Here is a 17,263-nt window from a genome sequence, read left to right on the forward strand (position 1 = left end):
TGCCACCAGCAGTTAGTATGATAAGAATAATGATAAGAAGGGTGAATTCAGCGGTGCTCTCCGAAATTTCAGCACCCGAGGCAGCTGCCAAGTGGAAACAATGGCCCTGAGTATGGTTTATTCAAAGATAACATTTCCTAGAATTAAAAGTGCATTGGAAACTGATAAAGAAGTCCCTGCAAACATGTGGATCTCCAATATCCAAGATCTGGTGGATGGTATAATATGCAAGATGACTGTAGACTGTAATGGAATAAAAACCACAGGAACAGAAGTATTGGAATTAAGAGATGCCTGAACCATTTCCATACTGGTAGAAGGCCAATATACATTAACTCAGTTGAAGGTAGAGTAGTTAAGGTACCTTAAGATATGAAACTGTTGATCGGGCAGTGATCAAAGGGCAGAATGGCAATAATAGGAAGACCAATCACATCACATGTATACATCTGAATGGGAAACACTCTTGAGAGTGCATAGATTTTGGGTAAGAAAAATAGAAGTGTTCTAGGTGTGTGGATAAGTAAGTGAAACTATCTATGCTCTTCTTTGTTAAAATGTATTTGAAGTTTAATTTAAATTCTTCAATAGCCTTGGGATACAACAGTACTGCCATGTTTGTTTGTCTGTTTTTCAGTGAAGTCATTAATAACACTATATCAGTATCATTATAAAAGATGAATACTTTTAATTTGTATGCTTGAGAACACAATACCGTTTATTTTTTAGTGAGAAAAAATGGACAAATAAATATTTGATTATTTTTACAGGGAACATACATGAACATAGTTATACTGTATGTAGCAATCTGGTAGTGTAATGTAAGCAGACTGGATTTTTAAGTATGAATAATGATTCTATCATAATAATCTTACTACTTCTGCTCTTTGTACTCCTATTAATATGTTCTAGTCACTTTTTGTGACAGTGCAAATGCCAACTTTTAATATGGTTGACCTTAGTGTATCACAAGAAGGCCATCAATTCCACATTCTGGGTAATTGAAGGCTAGGCATTTTGTCAGCTCCTCTCAAGGCTCATGAAATATTAAATCCAGAGAGAGAGAACCACTATTCGTAAATATGTCAAATTCTAATCCACATCCATGTTTGATTTTAAAAGCTTGCAAAATGGAACTTAAGTATAAAAAGTATGACATTGGGGTTGATTTGTAGGCACAAGTTTCTGGTTGCATACCAGTGGTGGATTACCTACTAGACACCTGAGAAAAGAATAATATATACAGTAAGTGGAGAAGCATGTGAGCAAGAAAAAAACAGATTATGTGTGGGACACATTTGCAATTAATTTATTTTCATAGAATGCAAAGCGGTGGGTATTTACTGTAGGGGGCCTCCACTGTGAAAATTATATATAGTAAAGTATATATACCTTGTGGGGTCAAAGTAGCAAACCAAACATACAAACTAGCAGACCAAGCATACAATAGTCTGTGTGTCTCTCTCTCTCTCCCCCTCTCTCTCTCTCTCTTTTTCTCACCCCCCTGGGGGGTCCATAATGTGTAAGGGACACTACTATTGTGTGGAATAATGTGTTTTATAGGGCACTATTACTATGTGGCATAATCTGTAGAGGGCATTACTGTGTGGTATATTGTGTATGGGGAATTACTGTGTAATTTAAGGGGCATTACTGTGTTGCATAATGTATAATGGGCATTACTACTGCATGGCATAATGTGTATAAGGGGTACTACTTTGTGGCATAATCTGAATGGGATCTGTGTGGCATAACATGAATTGGCTCTGTGTGGGGACACAGAGACTCTGGATTTAATATGAACTTGCATGAGTCATCAAGTTTGCTCAGATTGAGTTTAAAAATATACTTTTGTAGCTTTTTCACAGGTTTTTGGCACACTGTAATTTAAGAGTGTCCCCATTTTTAACAATTGCATGACAGTATGTGGCCCTGACGAAGTTCAAACCTAGGCAAAAACGTAATCCTGGTTAAACTACATCATCATGTCAAATTTGGTGGGGCTAGGTATACACTGGGCGTGCAATACTCTGGGCGTGCAAAGGACAAAAAGATGGACAGACACACTTTCTCGCTTATTATATAGATAGTCTCTGGAACCACTGGACAGATTTTGATGGGGTTTTCACTATTCTATACAGCATTGGTTGATGAAGGTTTAGGTGTATGAATCTGTGACAACTGGGAGCTGAGCAATGATTATTTTAGTGAAGCAAGTGACAGAACAAAATATTGCACCAAGCTGCTGTCCGGAGCTGGCCAGGGTGCTGAAACCGCAAGATAGCATCTGCAACTGAGGCTTGGAATGAAGCAAGTCACAGAAAAACTGTTGTGCTGTGTGAGTAACTGACTGCTACTCCAGGGCCACGGGCTGCACTATGATTGGTTCTCTGAGACAGTGAAAGTCAATAGGAGATAGCAATGTGCTAGCCTAGAGAGAGTAGCAGGACCGGCTCGAGACCCGTTCGACCAGTGCAGTCGAACAGGGTCGCCACCCCATAGAGGGCGCGCCCCTCCAACCATTCTTGATTTCATCGGGACAGTCCTGTTTTTCAGGCACTACCCCGTTGTTCCACCCGTGGGGCAAAGTGTCCTGTGGGCAGTCGGGAGGTTGGGCACCAACCCCGGAGAAGAGGAATGGATGCCGCGTAGTGCTGGGCTTGCCCCCAGCCTGTTCAGGAAACTCCCCAGATCTTAATCTCATTGAGAACTTGTGGTCAATCTTCAAGAGGCGGGTGGACAAACAAAAACCCCCAAATTCTGACAAACTCCATGCATTGATTAGGCAAGAATGGGTGGCCATCAGTCAGTATGTGGCCCAGAAGTTGATTGACAGCATGCCAGGGCGAATTGCAGAGGTCTTGAAAGAAAAGGGTCAACACTGCAAATATTGACTCTTTGCATAAACTTAATGTAATTGTCAACAAAAGCCTTTGATACTTCTGAAATGCTTGTAATTTTACTTCAGTATACCATACTAACATCTGACAAAAAGGTCTAAAAACACTGAAGCAGCAAACTTTGTGAAAACCAATATTTGTGTCATTTTCAAAACTTTTGGCCATGGCTGTAGATGGCCAATCATGAGTTGGGCTCACATGAGGGTGACTCTAGACTACACTGACTGTATGGTACCTGCATCAACTTGTCAGGATGTTTTTAGGTATGTGCAAATGAGGGGAGTCCAAATCACATTTTAGTGACATGTTAAATTTCGACCTTTAGGCTGTACCATCCATTTAACCCTGTCGACCTAAATATACGTCTACAGAATGATGGCCAATCTAATAACCATATTAAGCTTGTTACTGTTGACATTCAGAACGTATCGACCTACTGGTGTTGACCTTTACACTGTTGAACTTTTATACCACAACCATATACATAAGAGCTAATAATAATCGTAACACATCAGCTAGTGTAATAATAACATGGATCAACATCAAATGTATGTTTTGTGCAATGCAATTAACAGTCTAGTTAAGAAAACATGAATATGGCAATAAATTAGGTACCATGGAGCTACGTAAACCTAGAATAAAATATGACCTGCGTAGGTTGGCATTTAGAAAAGAGTGAAGTTTAGAAAAAAATTTAGGGTTGAATATAGGTGATAATTAGGTAGCAGTGGGATGAGAGGCATACGTGCAAAGAGTGGAGATGCAGCAGGCCACTTCAGGGGGCTAGGCCGGGCTCTCCTGCCATTAGGCCCCACACCCATAATGGCAAAATGCCACAAATTCCAGTTCCGGGGTGAGGGCGCAGAACTAAAACAATGCGATTTGTGAAATTTTAGCCCCACCCCCTCTCTACGGAATGGCAATCCCTAGGAAGTGGGTGGGATGTGTGAGATTGACCCACTTTTTGGGGGTCGCAGGAGTCTTCTTGAAAAATTGGGAGTCCCCCGCACCATACGGGAGAGTAGGTAAGTACTCATATGGTGAGAAGTTAGGCAGTCCCTGGTGATTTAGGTAATATTAAAGCATCCTCCTTATGAGCAAGATCTACAGCGTAACAATGGAGGTGCTGGAATAATGAGTCACTCTAATGTCTGCTTGTTTCCCTTCAGTATTTGATGCAGAATGTATGGTGTTGTTAACCAGGGCCGTAACTAGGGTGATGCGACCAGTGCCATGGCACAGAGCACTGCAGGGCAGGGGGCGCTGTTTGGGCCTGTCAATTTTCTGTTCATTAACATTCGCACTTGTAGCCTCCCCTCTTTTTATCCCCAGCATCTCCTGGCCTCCCCAATTCCTTCCCTGGCCCTTCCCCATGAGGCCATAGCCCTTTTTCGGCTGCCTGTCTTTTGTCCCTATTTGTAAAATGAGGGGAGAGAGGGGGGGGGGTTGTGCGCTAATGCTCTTTCTGGCACATGGCACCAAAAAGTCTAGTTACGGCTCTGTTGTTAACCAATGGCAAGTTCCTATGATGGGCTCTCCTTTATTGATATTTTATCATATTGTTAAGTCAATTTAACTAAATGCATCTTGTTTGCTTTCAGCTCCATTCATGCGGGACAAAATGTAACCGTCTGTTAGTTGCGGCAAGTGCTGAGATTTTGGCAATTTAGCCACAAGATTTAAAGGGTCAATTTTTTTAAAGGTAAAACCAAGCACTTGCTGCAATTCATGGGCTTTTACATTTGGCCTCTGTGTGTTTTAATTTATGGAGGTTTACACAGTGGGATCAAAAATGCTTTATTCATGCATGTTTGTGTGTTATTTTAGCTTAAAAAATATTTAGAGATTTCCAAAAGAAAAGCGTCTAAACTGACCACTTTCAAGACGTCAACAGTCAGACACTTCCAGACTGCTGTGAGTGCATTACGGAACGCCAAGAAGAAGGATGTTGTACAACTCTTACAAACAGCTTCTTCTGATCTAGTGTGAGTTAAATAACATACAGTACATTCTATTTGTATGCAACAGAAAAACATATCTAAGTATGTTTCTGTGTTTTGATGTTAGCATGTTAAGCAACCCCGGTTATATTCAAAACTGGACAGATCATTATATATCAGGTTTGCGTACTATAATAGTCATTATGAAAAATTAATGGAAATGATTAAAAGCATGTGAATTCTATCGTAGGCCATTTTTCATCGATGCTGCAGTAGCCGCACAGTCTACAGCTTCCATAGCTGCCCTGTCTGATTTCCTCGATTTTGCAAAAAAGAAACAGGTTAACTTGCAAGAAAAGTTTCTCCATGCTGCAGCGTTCACACCCCACCCTTCAGTAGAGCTTCTGAACCTTGTACTGGTACGTGACATTTTGCTGTTGTATTACACATAAAAACATGCACATTTTACAATCTTGTATAAGTGTACAGTTTAATGCATTTAGAAGCTTGTTCAATAAAATGGAGCACATGTGATGTATCCTGTAGCAGCAGTTCATATATTATCTTACATTAGTCTTTTGTAAGTTTATAGTAAATCACTACTCTTTGGCCATGTTATTAATGTTGAAAGGAATGCACTTTTACACTGTCTCCCTCCAGCATCAGACAGGCAGAAGTGAGCTGGCGGTCACTAGGACCTTCCCGAGCTCAGCTAAGGAGGTCCGTCTTCTAACATGCACTACCGCACATGCATGGCATTCTTTGCGTGCCTTTACTCCCTGGTATTCTGCATGAATGGTCGGATCCAGGAGACTCACACCACCTTTTAGCCAGCAGTGCCGCTGTTTAACCCGCAAGTACACTATACTACCACTGTTGTACACTAGACCAAACCTGTGTTACTATCTGCCAGTGCCAGTATCATGATAATTCCCGGCGCACTGTAATACCCAACGATATTCTGGGCCATACTTACCAACTTTTCTTATCTGCTCCTGGTGGGCGAGACTGGATTCCTATGAAATTAGTTTCAGCAAACTCCCGCGAATCGCCGTAGCGTGAGAAGGGGTGGGGCTAAATGACACATTTTTGCGTCATTTAGGCCCACCACCTACATATAGAGCCGCTATTCACGCCATTTACACTGCGATTCCCGGTAATTATCTCCCCTTCCTGCCCACTTCACTAGGAAGTGGCCGGGATGCAGGAGATCCACATATTCTTCTTGGGGCGCTGTGGGCTCCCCAAAAATTCAGGAACCTCCCGCCACTTCCGGGATAGTAAGGAAGTATGCTCTGAGCATTATAGTGCGCTCCTGGCTGCCACAATTCATATGTTATACCTAGTGCTGTTTCACCTCTGATTTTCCCTGTGTCATATGCTACTTGATATACTGTAATAAATCTAGGAACTTGTTAAGCATACCAGGTGTGGACTAACCACCACCAGCACCAACTACTGTGTTTTACAGATGTGCGCTGATCCCCATGTTTGGGTTTTGGATCTGGATTTAAAATAATTATAAAAAGTTTTTAAAAACAGGTAAAATCATGTAATTGCTGCAATCGAAAACCCGAAATTCGGATTTAAAATCCAATTCCAAACCGCTGTAAGATCAGAACTGTGACTGTGATTTATCCGGATCTTCTCAGGAGATTAGAAGCGCGACTCTGATCTGTCCGGATTAATGAAATTCAGGTAGATTTGGATTTCTGGAGGACCAAACCGCACACTTCTCCCGAGCCAAGCACACACTGCTGAGTGTTGGGCTGGTGTGAGTACAGGGAGGCTGCTGCCACAGAGCACATCAGTCTCTTCTGCCTGTGAGGAGGGTGCAATCACAATTATCGCGCCCCCCTGGATCTGCCCCCGGTGGAGGGGCGCCTAAACAGTCATTTATTCATGTTTTTTTTTTATAATGGGCATGGCCACACCTTTATGATTAGGTCACACCCTCTGCATGACCAGGGCCCACCCAAGCTTTCTGTAGCCCTGGTCTGGAGAATTACTGCACCCAGCACAACCCAATCAGTTCCTAACTGCCATGTTACAGGCTATGTTTGAAAATGACAGTTAGAAGCTGTGTGGTTGGTAGTTTTCTCCCTCTACTTTATCAATCCCAAAGGCTTAGTACATCTGTTTTTGTATTTCTCACCAAACAATAATTGAGCAAGTGTCCATGCATGTGCCGCCGGCTCAACCAACCTCCCCCCTGCCCATCCCCCATATTCAGCTTATCCTTACGGGCCTGGTGATCGGTGCACCGGTGAGGTCATCTGTGACTCCAGTCAGCTGGTCTCCAAGCTCCTGCACTGTGGCCCTGGTCAGCTGCTGCATGAGACCAGCTGACCGGGGTCCCAGAGGACCTCACCAGAGCACCAATCACTGGTCCCTGGATGCTGGTAAGTGTTGTTGTTTTTTTGTCAGAGCAGAGCAGAAGTCGGGGAAACGGGAAAGCTTGGTCTGAAGATAGCGTTATTACCACAGGGCTTTTCCCAGTATTTTTTTCACAATTTATTTTTAGCAAATCTGAGCAGCTCACATTTGCCATTACAAGTATGGGAAATGACATCTGGTTACTAAAAATATGAGAATTGAAGGGCTTGGAGTATTTTTTATGAAAACTGCTCCAAAAGCCGATTAATATATTTATGTGATATTAAAATAATGTGAAAAGGGTGAGAAAACACCCATTTTTTTACATTTTGTTAGAAAAAATATTGATAAATAGGGTCCAAAGTGAAGTATTTACTTTCCCCCACACCATTACAGACCATTCAAGATCCTCACACATACAATATGTAGGACAGTGTCATAATTGGATCTAACAGGTCAAACAGCTGATTGTGCATGCATTTCAGTTACTCGGACATCACTGGCCTTGCTTCCTGGTATGAATCAGACAATCCCAAAGTGCATTCCTGCTAGGCAACTCTGTAACACTGTCATTCAAACTTTGGGGCTAATTCAGCTTAGGACAGAATTGCAAAGCTGCACACAGGCATTTTAGCAATTCCATCCTTGCTAATATACAAATGCAGTAGAAGGTGTAGGACACCCCCTGCTGCATTTGCAAACCCAACACTGAGACCGAGGTCACCATTGCGACTATCGGTTAAGTTTGTGGACGGCACCGGGCCGCCGGCCAGCTGAGAAAGCCTGCAGATGCTGCCCCTGGCCTTGCCACTCCCAGAAAACGGGGCCGACATGTCCCGTTTACGGGTACGCCGGCTGCTCCTGCATCGCCCTTTAAAGGCCTCTGCCTGTTAATCAGATTAACTGCTGCTGCCTGTAAAGAGAGAGGGACATTTCATTCTGGTGGGTCCACACTGACAGCAGAACTTGTGGAAACGCTTGGACCAGGACTTGACCATTCACCATATGTAGCAGGGACCTTATTGGACATTGATTTATGCTTACCTATTGGTGGGTGAGGCTCCACTAGAAATACATCACATATTGGTGAGGACCTACCCTTTTTGAATTATTACTATCACTACCAATACAGGGCTTTTTTCCTCCAGCGGTGGCTTTATGGTAATTACCTATTATGTGGATTATGCCCCCCACATGCAAGAATTCCTTAAGTGTGGGTTTGCCAGCTATAGTGTAGTCTAGTTATCTGAATAGGAACAAGCATTGTTGTATAAATTGGTTCTTATATAATGCAGCTGATGTTATTAATTGATTTTAATTGTTCTACTTGCTTTATTTTTTAGATATCGTGATTAAATATTGAACAAATTTACTGCTATGATGTAATTTGTGCATCCTATTGTACCAAGTATTTGATAGAAGTGCTGCTATATTTTTTGCTATATATTTCTGAAGTTTGTAGAGGTGATTACTTTTGTTATTTAGTAATTGCTTTAGAACAACATTCCTAACTAGCTCCAGAATATTGCCTTATTGGTTATTTTTTATCAGAGGTATAGAAGGGGCTGCGTGCAGTTACGCAGGACCCGTTCTGCATATTCGCAGAACAGGTCCTGTGTACGCGCAGAGTCCCGAGAATCTGGAATCTGCGATCAACATTGCTGTTGCGTGCCATGCTGAATTAGCCCTTTGTCTGCTTAGTTTGCCAAGCTCCTCAGTGAAAAAGCATGGTAGGCATGTTTAGTTAAGTATAAGTACAAATGTTAATTCATGTACATAGTTCAGCTCATTAATTAACTGCCTTTGATTTATATTATATTAATTTTATAAAGTATTTAATAAAATGGTTAATAAAATATTGTATTTAAAGGAATTTGTTTTATTTTAGAGGAAGCTCAGGGGGAAAATTGCAGATGCTGCCATTATGGAAACAGGAATTGTGATTACTGGAGCAATTGTTGGCAAGCTGTGTAGGATGGAGCTTTGTGAAGAAAAGGTTTGTTTCCATATTTGTTGTGCATTTATTTTGTATAAAAGATATTACTTTGAATGACTTGTATTATTGGGTGATGTGCAAAATATTAACTAAAAAGCTTCCATATTTCATGTACATTTGGCATGCATTTGGGTGAAAACTCTTCTTCTTTTATTCTCTTCCATTGTAGGCTCTAAGTGGTTCCTTAAAGTGAACATTCATAACGTATAATACTTACCCTACAATCACCATATCTGCGTAATATTTGAAAAAAAGTTATGCTGCTAAATAACGTTTGGAATTCAATCAATCATTACATAAAGCTTTCCTTCTCAATTCTTATGATAAAAAGGTGCAGAACGTACGCAGTTTATGCTTCCTTTTTGCCCTTTCAAACCACTTCTAACCTATAAAATAAAATTTTCAAGCCCGGAACACTTATTTCATAACCAGATATTGGACAGAATATATGATAGGCATTGTTTTAGATTGTCAGTAATATTTGTATAACTCCACTGGTACCTATAAAAGAGACTCTTGGCTAGTGGGTATATTAACTAAAGGTCGATTTAAATCAATTTTAAAACCAATGAAGATCAATGAAAAACGATCAACATCGATCTTTAAAAAATGAATCAAAAATGGTATGTTAGTAAATGTATGATTTAACCCCAGAAACACAATATTGATTTAGTAAATATACCCCTAAGTGTCAATATTTAAATTACATGGCTAGAGATAGGTACCATTACAAAAAGTGCATGCATTAACTTTTGGCACACACTCTGTAGAAATTGGACAGAACATACCTAAACAATTACTTTTAATATAGAAATACAGTGGTGTGCAAATTAATTGGTCCAAATTGGTGGAAATATCTGTTTACAGGTTTTTAGGTGTAGCAGAGTTCCAGTACACACCAACAGATGCCATGAGTCAACAAACAGAACAATTGCTAAACAATTGGTTATACACTGGTTTGCTGAGAGTGGAGCAAAGTGATATACAACTCACCAGCCAGTGAGTGTATCTTGTAACCGGGTAGTGGTAAAGGGATCCGGGAAGGCCTTGTGGGTGGCAGTAATACTGTGGTCTCTCTGGAGCTAAGTGGGAGACTACTATCTCCCACTGTGACACTCATCACAGTGACAAATGGCGTCACGCATGTGCCTTAGCTAAGTCTGGCGGCTACCTTGAAACAGGGAATGACACCTCCCTAGAGGAAGAAAATGGAGTGTGTGCAGTATCGCTCTCCACTTTTAACACAAAGTTAGTTTTTACGTTTTGTGATTTTGAAAGTGGAGGCTAGATAAAAAGCACATATCAATAACTGCTCATGGTATTGCTGAGTTTGTTGGAATCAATAAATTTAGGGGTCTTTTTACTAAGCAGTGTTAGGAGACAGAGTGAAGAGTGAGAAGGTGCCAGCCAATCAGCTCCCAACTGCCATCTCACAGGCTGTGCTTGAAAAATGACAGTTGGGAGCTGATTGGCTGGCACCTTATAATTTTTCACTCTGTCTCCTAACACTGCTTAGTAATTAGACCCCCTAGTGTTTAAAAGCTGCTTAAAACTCAAAGCAAAATCAGTGTCATAAAACAGAAGAAGAAATGCAGAAGGAATCATAAACAACACCCAAATCTAAAAACTATTCGAAAGTGTTATTTGACCTAATAAAACAAGCAAGGACCTAAATAGAGAAATATCAACTGGTGATGTGCTGTTTGTGTCGTCTTCTTCTTCTAGAAGTGAGAAAAACTGCAGGAAGACCAATAAAGAGCAAACCTTTACAACTTAGGCCTGTATTGAATTATTTTCGCACCTGCGATACTTTTTCAAATGCCGGACTTTTCACCGACATCGCCAGTTTTGCATGCGAAGAAGTATCCCGCGCGCTCCCGCTGTTCGCTGTATTAAATTCCAAAGGACATGAAAACGCGTCCCAGCGAAACTTTAACAGGCAAAAAGTGTTGTCAGCATTGGGGAAATCAGCCTGACACCCCCCAAAAGATGCACTAACATTGGGGATCAATCTAGATGTCCTCGATTAGCCCCACTGAAGCTATTTGGGGTACTTAAGTGCTGTCAATTGCTCCATAATAGCGGCTTTGCACAAGTGGTGATGAATAGCATTAAGCAGTTTTTTTTTGGTGAAAATAAGTAGTCCTGTCAAATTTGGGGTACTTGAAAATGGGTGCAAGCATAGTTAAAAATCGCTAAAGTCAAGTGTTAAGTTGAACAAAAAATTCACCTTCTGCAAACACCTGCAATAAAAAATTCACCCCCATACTTGCAGACCCCTAAAAGTCTATTTAGCTAGTTTTTGAGTTTGTTCCCCCACTTTGTACTTTTTCGCACCCATTTTCAAAGTGCTTTTTTGAGGTGTTCCTCTTTTTGTTTGCGTTTTTTTACGCAAAAAGTCTTTGCAGTTGAATACGGCGTATAGTTTCAGCCTGACGAAAAGACTCAATCAGCGATACTTTTTTGCCCATCACGGCTTTTCACACCTAATTTAATATGGCCCTAAATCAGATGCACCTGTGTAAAACAAATTATTGAAGCTAAGGGTAGTCATATTAATTATTAATGATTTATAAAAAAAAAATTTGTATTTACTTGAATACAACAAAACACAGGAAAAACAAAAGCTGTGTCCCAATTAATTTGCACACCATGGTACAAAAAATATCAAATCTTAAAGTTTTTATGTAGAATGCTTAAGTATTTGCCTCTGATGAATTCATGTTTCTGTTTTATCTCTTTATTTTTGCAGGATGTTGAACTTGCAAAGGCCACACTTCTGGAAGGCCTGAATAATGCAGAAGATGAGGCTGAGATGAAAATATACCTGCTGTCTTTGAAGAATGCTCAGCTGCCTGAAACTATCCCCATTCTAGTTCAATATGCAGAGGAGCACACAGGAGTAGTGTGTAGCACAGCACTATTGGCTCTGCAAAGCTTCCCAGCAGAGATTTTATCTACTGAGGTATGAGAGCCTGGCTATAAAGCAAGACATTATGTATAATTCTTTTTTCCTCACAACATACAGTATGTACCATAAACACACATTGTTCTGGAAGGATTTACACATATAGCATAATGCTACAGATTATTTTAATTGTCTCTTGATAAAAAGAAATGTCAGGCAACACAGTAAAATATCTATTATGTACTTCAATTGATAAGGCCATTTTAAGGTTCTGATTTATGAAAAGACAAAAAGCCTTTGCATGAGGTAGTATATTAAAAAAGTATCGCGGTGGTAGATGTAGTTCCGCAATATCCCTTTTTGTCATTGCTATCTTAGTAGGGCACTGACATGTAACACACCAACAATTGCTTCATTATTTGAAGAAAGCATATTGTTATGTCTATAGCTTTTATTATATTATAATTTTTTATTTTCATTTTTTTTTAGCTACTCTTAAACTTTTAAAAAGTGGAACCCTGGGCTCTCTGGTCCTCTGCTCAAGTTGGCTACAGTCTCAGGTCTCATCATATACTTTTAATTGGACCCGCTTTGCACATCCATGTTGCACTGTGGCAGACGAGTGCATTTCTTCGAGCACCTTAATAAAAAATCTTAGCAGGTGCTAACAATTGCCACCTTTAAAACAGCCCCAATCTCTCCTCACTTCATCTGCCATAAAATGGATTTAATTGAAAGCTGTAGTATGAAAGTAGTAGGAAGTTGGACTTTGATGTGGCATCTCCACTTTTTGCAAATTGTGCGTCTGCAGATGTTCAGCCTCACCACACACCTAGACACCAATGGTTTATTTATAATGTGTGCAGTGCACATGGGCACCTGGGTTCAGGGGGGCACACATTGCACATCCTGCACCCATATATATATAGTTATACTTACCTCTCCGGAGTCTCCAGAGTGCTACTCTGCAGCCAAAGGAGTAGTCATCGCGACAATCGGTCGCAATGGTGATCCCAGCCTGCGACGTCACTCGCAGTTGGGATGGCAAATTCAGCAAGGAGGTGTCTGACACCTCCTTCTGCATTTGCATCTGAGATGGATGGATTTGCACATCCGCTTGTGGGTGGCTCTGCAAATCCATCATCTCTGAATCAGGCCCTAAGTGCACAATGTAAATGACCTGCAACAAAGAAATACTGTAATTAATGTTTTCATTATAGGAGATAAAGGAAACCTTGAGCTGTATCTTCCATCAAACACACCAACAGTATGATAAAAAGAGTCGGCTTATGGCGGCAGAGACTCTCTTGTCTGCTAATTGTTCTCTGGTGGACCTCAATAGCATTTCAGCAGGCCTGAAGTTAATGGACACTGAACATTCTAAGTTACTGCTCTCCAAAGTATGCAACAAGCTCAAACTCCAGCGCGCAATGTAAGTCTTATTATATTATGGCTGTAATGTACAGTGGAATGCAAGAGACATATATATCTTGGGGAAATTGTTTATCATGGTAGTGATCATTTTAGAATATATTTTGTGCAAAAACACTGGAAAAGTTGTCAAAGAATGATATATATGCCCCAGGTTTTTAGCTTCTGTGTGGTAGACAGAAGCTGCTTAGCAGCCTTGAATGCCAGACCACCAGTGAGAGGCTGACAAAAGCTGTGCCAGTCTCTGTAGTCAGTCTCTTATTCCCTGGGGAAGAGGTCAGAGGCCTGTTGAGAGACAATGGGGCATATTCAACATCGGAGGCCGTATGGCCTCTGATGATTAAGTATTGAACTCGCTGCGAGGGATACTGAAGTATCCAACTCGCAGTTGGGGATAGATTACACCGGAGCAAATCATCTTTGCTCCAGTGAGGGGACAGCTGCTCCAAAAAGTAGCTGTCCCCTCAGTTAGTATGGCAGCTACAGATGTAGCTGCATTACTTACCTCCTCCCCGCCGGCCCAGCTACACATGCGTGACCTGAGGTCACGCATGCGCATAGCCGCCGGGGAGTCCATGAGAAGGCAGCGGAGGGATCCGCTCGGTTCCCTCTTTGCATCCCCGGAACTCCTTCCCATAGGAAGGAGTGGGGCTATGAGAGCAAGCGCCTTCTGAAGTTGGCGCTTGTTCTTGTGAGCAATCTGTGAAAACTGAAGGTTTTTGGAGTTTACTGAATATCAGGGAGTCCTACCGGACCCCTGGTGATGAATGACCAAGTAACTAAAACATGCAGAAACTAGCGTTTCTGCATGGTTACCAGGCCATTTAACGTTTGATGAATAGGCCCCAAAGTGATTGCTGAGTGTAAGTGTTCTGCTATATACTATTTTGTGAGAGGGACATTAGGTATTTCCACTCTGAGAGAGGGAATCATTTTGTTTAGTTAAAGCTGAACAGGCCAGGATTTACTTCTATGTTTTGTTTATTTTTGTGCTGCAAATAAAACTAGCTGCAGAAAATTGTACCAAGACCCTGGACTGGTATACTTTTACTTGGCTACTGCATGACTAGTGCAACCGTTTATGCGAGGAGACAACACCCTTACCTTGATCTTTCCACCAAAAGGCGGAGAATGTCAACACTGCATTTAAATTGCAGCCATAAATATCTACGGTATGTGGAAAATTTAAATAGACAGATACAAGTTTATTGTTATATTGTGAACTTGGTGTCATCAGCAGATGCTTAGATACGCCAAATGTGACTTCTCACCTACACCAAGAGATAACATGGAGGACCTTGTTAAGGCCTTACTAAAAGCTACTTCACTGTAGCAGGAAGCCATCAGGGCTCAGCAAGAAGCCACCAAGGTGCAGCAATTGTCCATTGAGGAGACCCGGAGGCAACAGCAATTGGATGTTGAGGAGATCCAGGGTTGACAGCATCAAGACTACAAAGCCTTAAAAGAGGTTGTACAGCATCTAGAAGCCCTGTCTGGAAATGCTTCCACAGATGTCACAAATAGCTCAAGCTCCATACGGGCTAGTCACTTTCTGCAAAAGTTGATAAAGAATGATGATGTTCAGTGTTCTCCCCAGAATTTTTTTCCAGCCGGGTGGCATCCAAAAGTAGCCGGGTGGGGGCCTTCGCAATTATACACGCGCCGGGAAAAGGGGTATCTCCCAGACCAATCCAGCCCGACATGTCTCAGGCTGCTCCCCCACTGGCTCTCAGTCAAAAGTGCCCATTATGCAGTGCCCCCTGTATTTGTGCCCTTTATACAGTGCCCCCTGTAGTTTTCCCCTTTATGCATTGCTCCCTGGCTGAAGTAGTGCCTGCAGACTGGTCCCTTCTGTAGTGCCCCCAGGCTGGCCCCTTTATGCAGTGCCCCCAGGCTGGCCCCTTTATGCAGTGCCCCCAGGCTTAATTAGTGCCCCCAGGCTTAATTAGTGCCCCCAGGCTGGCCCCTTTGTGCAGTGCCCCCAGGCTGGCTCCATTATAAAATGCCTCCAGGCTGGCCCCTTTGTGCAGTGCCCCCAGGCTGGCCCCTTTGTGCAGTGCCCCAGGCTGGCTCCATTATAAAATGCCCCCAGGCTGGCTCCTTTATAAAATGCCCCCAGGCTGGCCCCTTTGTGCAGTGCCCCCAGGCTGGCTCCTTTATAAAATGCCCCCAGGCTGGCCCCTTTGTGCAGTGCCCCCAGGCTGGCTCCATTATAAAATGCCCCCAGGCTGGCTCCATTATAAAATGCCCCCAGACTGGTCCCGATCCCGGCCCCAGTACTTACCTTTACTTGCTGGCCGGTCTCCCGCTCGCTGCTGCTGCTACCGCGCGCTGACTGGATCTAACTAGATCCAGCAGATGCGCGGAGAAGGCTCCTCATGTTGCGGGTGACATCATGACGTCACCCGCGCAGTGCATCACTGGGAACGCTGGCCTCTGAAGTGATCAGAGGCTTCTTTAGCCTCCGGTCACTTCAGAGGCTAGTGTTCCACAGCGGGGTTCGGCGGGGGTCAGCGGGGAAAAGTGCCGGGCGGCAGGCTGTTTCTGCCGGGCGATGCGCACGCAGAAAACAGCCTGGGGAGAACACTGATGTTGAAGCCCAGCTAACAACTTTTAAAAGAACAACTGAGAGGGAAACTTGGCCTAAATATCCATGGGTATACCTTTAGGCACCCTTCCTCTCAACGGAACCACAAAAGGCATATTTTGACTAGAGTCTTACTGATGCCAAGTACTTGGAAAAACTAAAAGCTGGACTTTTAACTCATTTGGCTGTCACAATGTCTGCTTGTTTGAGCACAGCAAGTTCATCGCTGGGTATACCAAATGGATAAACCTCCCCACTCTGAAATGCATGACCTCATCCATAACACCAAAAAGTGGCTACAGTAAGATACTCTATTATGGAAAGAGTCATTATGGACCAATGATTTGACCATGTTGCTCTGTACATCCTCCGAGTACAACCACAGTGTCACTCTCCTGTGCCAGCAGTGCAACTGGATACCTTGCCCACGTGCTCTGTACATTCTCCAAGTACAACCACAGTGTCACTCTCCTGTGCCAGCGGTGCGGCTGGATACCTTGCCTGTGTACTCTGTACATCCTCTGAGTACAAACACAGCATCACTGTCCTGTACCAGCAGTGTGACTGGATATCTTGCCTGCATACTCAGTACCAGAGCCAAATACAAAATCCTTTCAGAGGCACATTCTCGTGGGCCTCATCGGTGTTATCTCCCTCCATTTTCCACCTGTATCGGATACCTGTCCAAAGGGCCATGACCTGCTTGCTGGGTGCTTGCTGGGTGCAGCTTAAACCCATATCCCACTTGGAGGGGTCACTGGTGAACACCTCCCAGCAGGTTAGACTCCTTTGGTCAGGTCTCACCAACATCCGATACTTGTGGATGAGGAGGACATACATCCAGGCCCCTCACCTCTGATTCCTTCCACAACTCGGGACCTCAGCTTTCAGCTCCTCAGTAGGAGATTCCCCTGAGCCAGCCATGACAGTTTGTACAGGCCATATGGAAGCTTCAGGTTCCCAGGGTGCAGAGGCGTTGCAAGATCTCACCTCTCGCATGGATAATCAGGAGGCAGTGCATCATGAAGTGGCTAAATATTTACAAGAGCTCTCTGGGCAACTACTTGCCATCCAGTCAATCTTGGCCACGTTTCTTCCTCCTGCCGCTGTTTCTGCTCCTTCGAG

At 42.8% G+C, this 17,263-nt stretch overlaps 1 protein-coding gene across 1 annotated transcript in view; it reads left to right on the forward strand.

Annotated features, from left to right (window-relative positions):
- The window catches only part of LOC148524180 (microsomal triglyceride transfer protein-like), a 172,626-nt gene that overhangs the window by 105,338 nt on the left and 50,025 nt on the right, over window positions 1-17,263 (forward strand). Inside the window, exons 8-12 of the mRNA XM_088472233.1 lie at window positions 4,728-4,885; window positions 5,091-5,259; window positions 9,105-9,212; window positions 11,965-12,177; window positions 13,341-13,552. Coding sequence (XP_088328359.1) covers window positions 4,728-4,885; window positions 5,091-5,259; window positions 9,105-9,212; window positions 11,965-12,177; window positions 13,341-13,552 — 860 coding nt within the window. The remainder of the gene's footprint in view (window positions 1-4,727; window positions 4,886-5,090; window positions 5,260-9,104; window positions 9,213-11,964; window positions 12,178-13,340; window positions 13,553-17,263) is intronic.

The sequence above is a fragment of the Taudactylus pleione genome, unplaced genomic scaffold (genome assembly GCF_031769625.1).
Source record: "Taudactylus pleione unplaced genomic scaffold, aTauple2 ptg000121l, whole genome shotgun sequence".
In the NCBI taxonomy this organism is placed as follows: domain Eukaryota; kingdom Metazoa; phylum Chordata; class Amphibia; order Anura; family Myobatrachidae; genus Taudactylus; species Taudactylus pleione.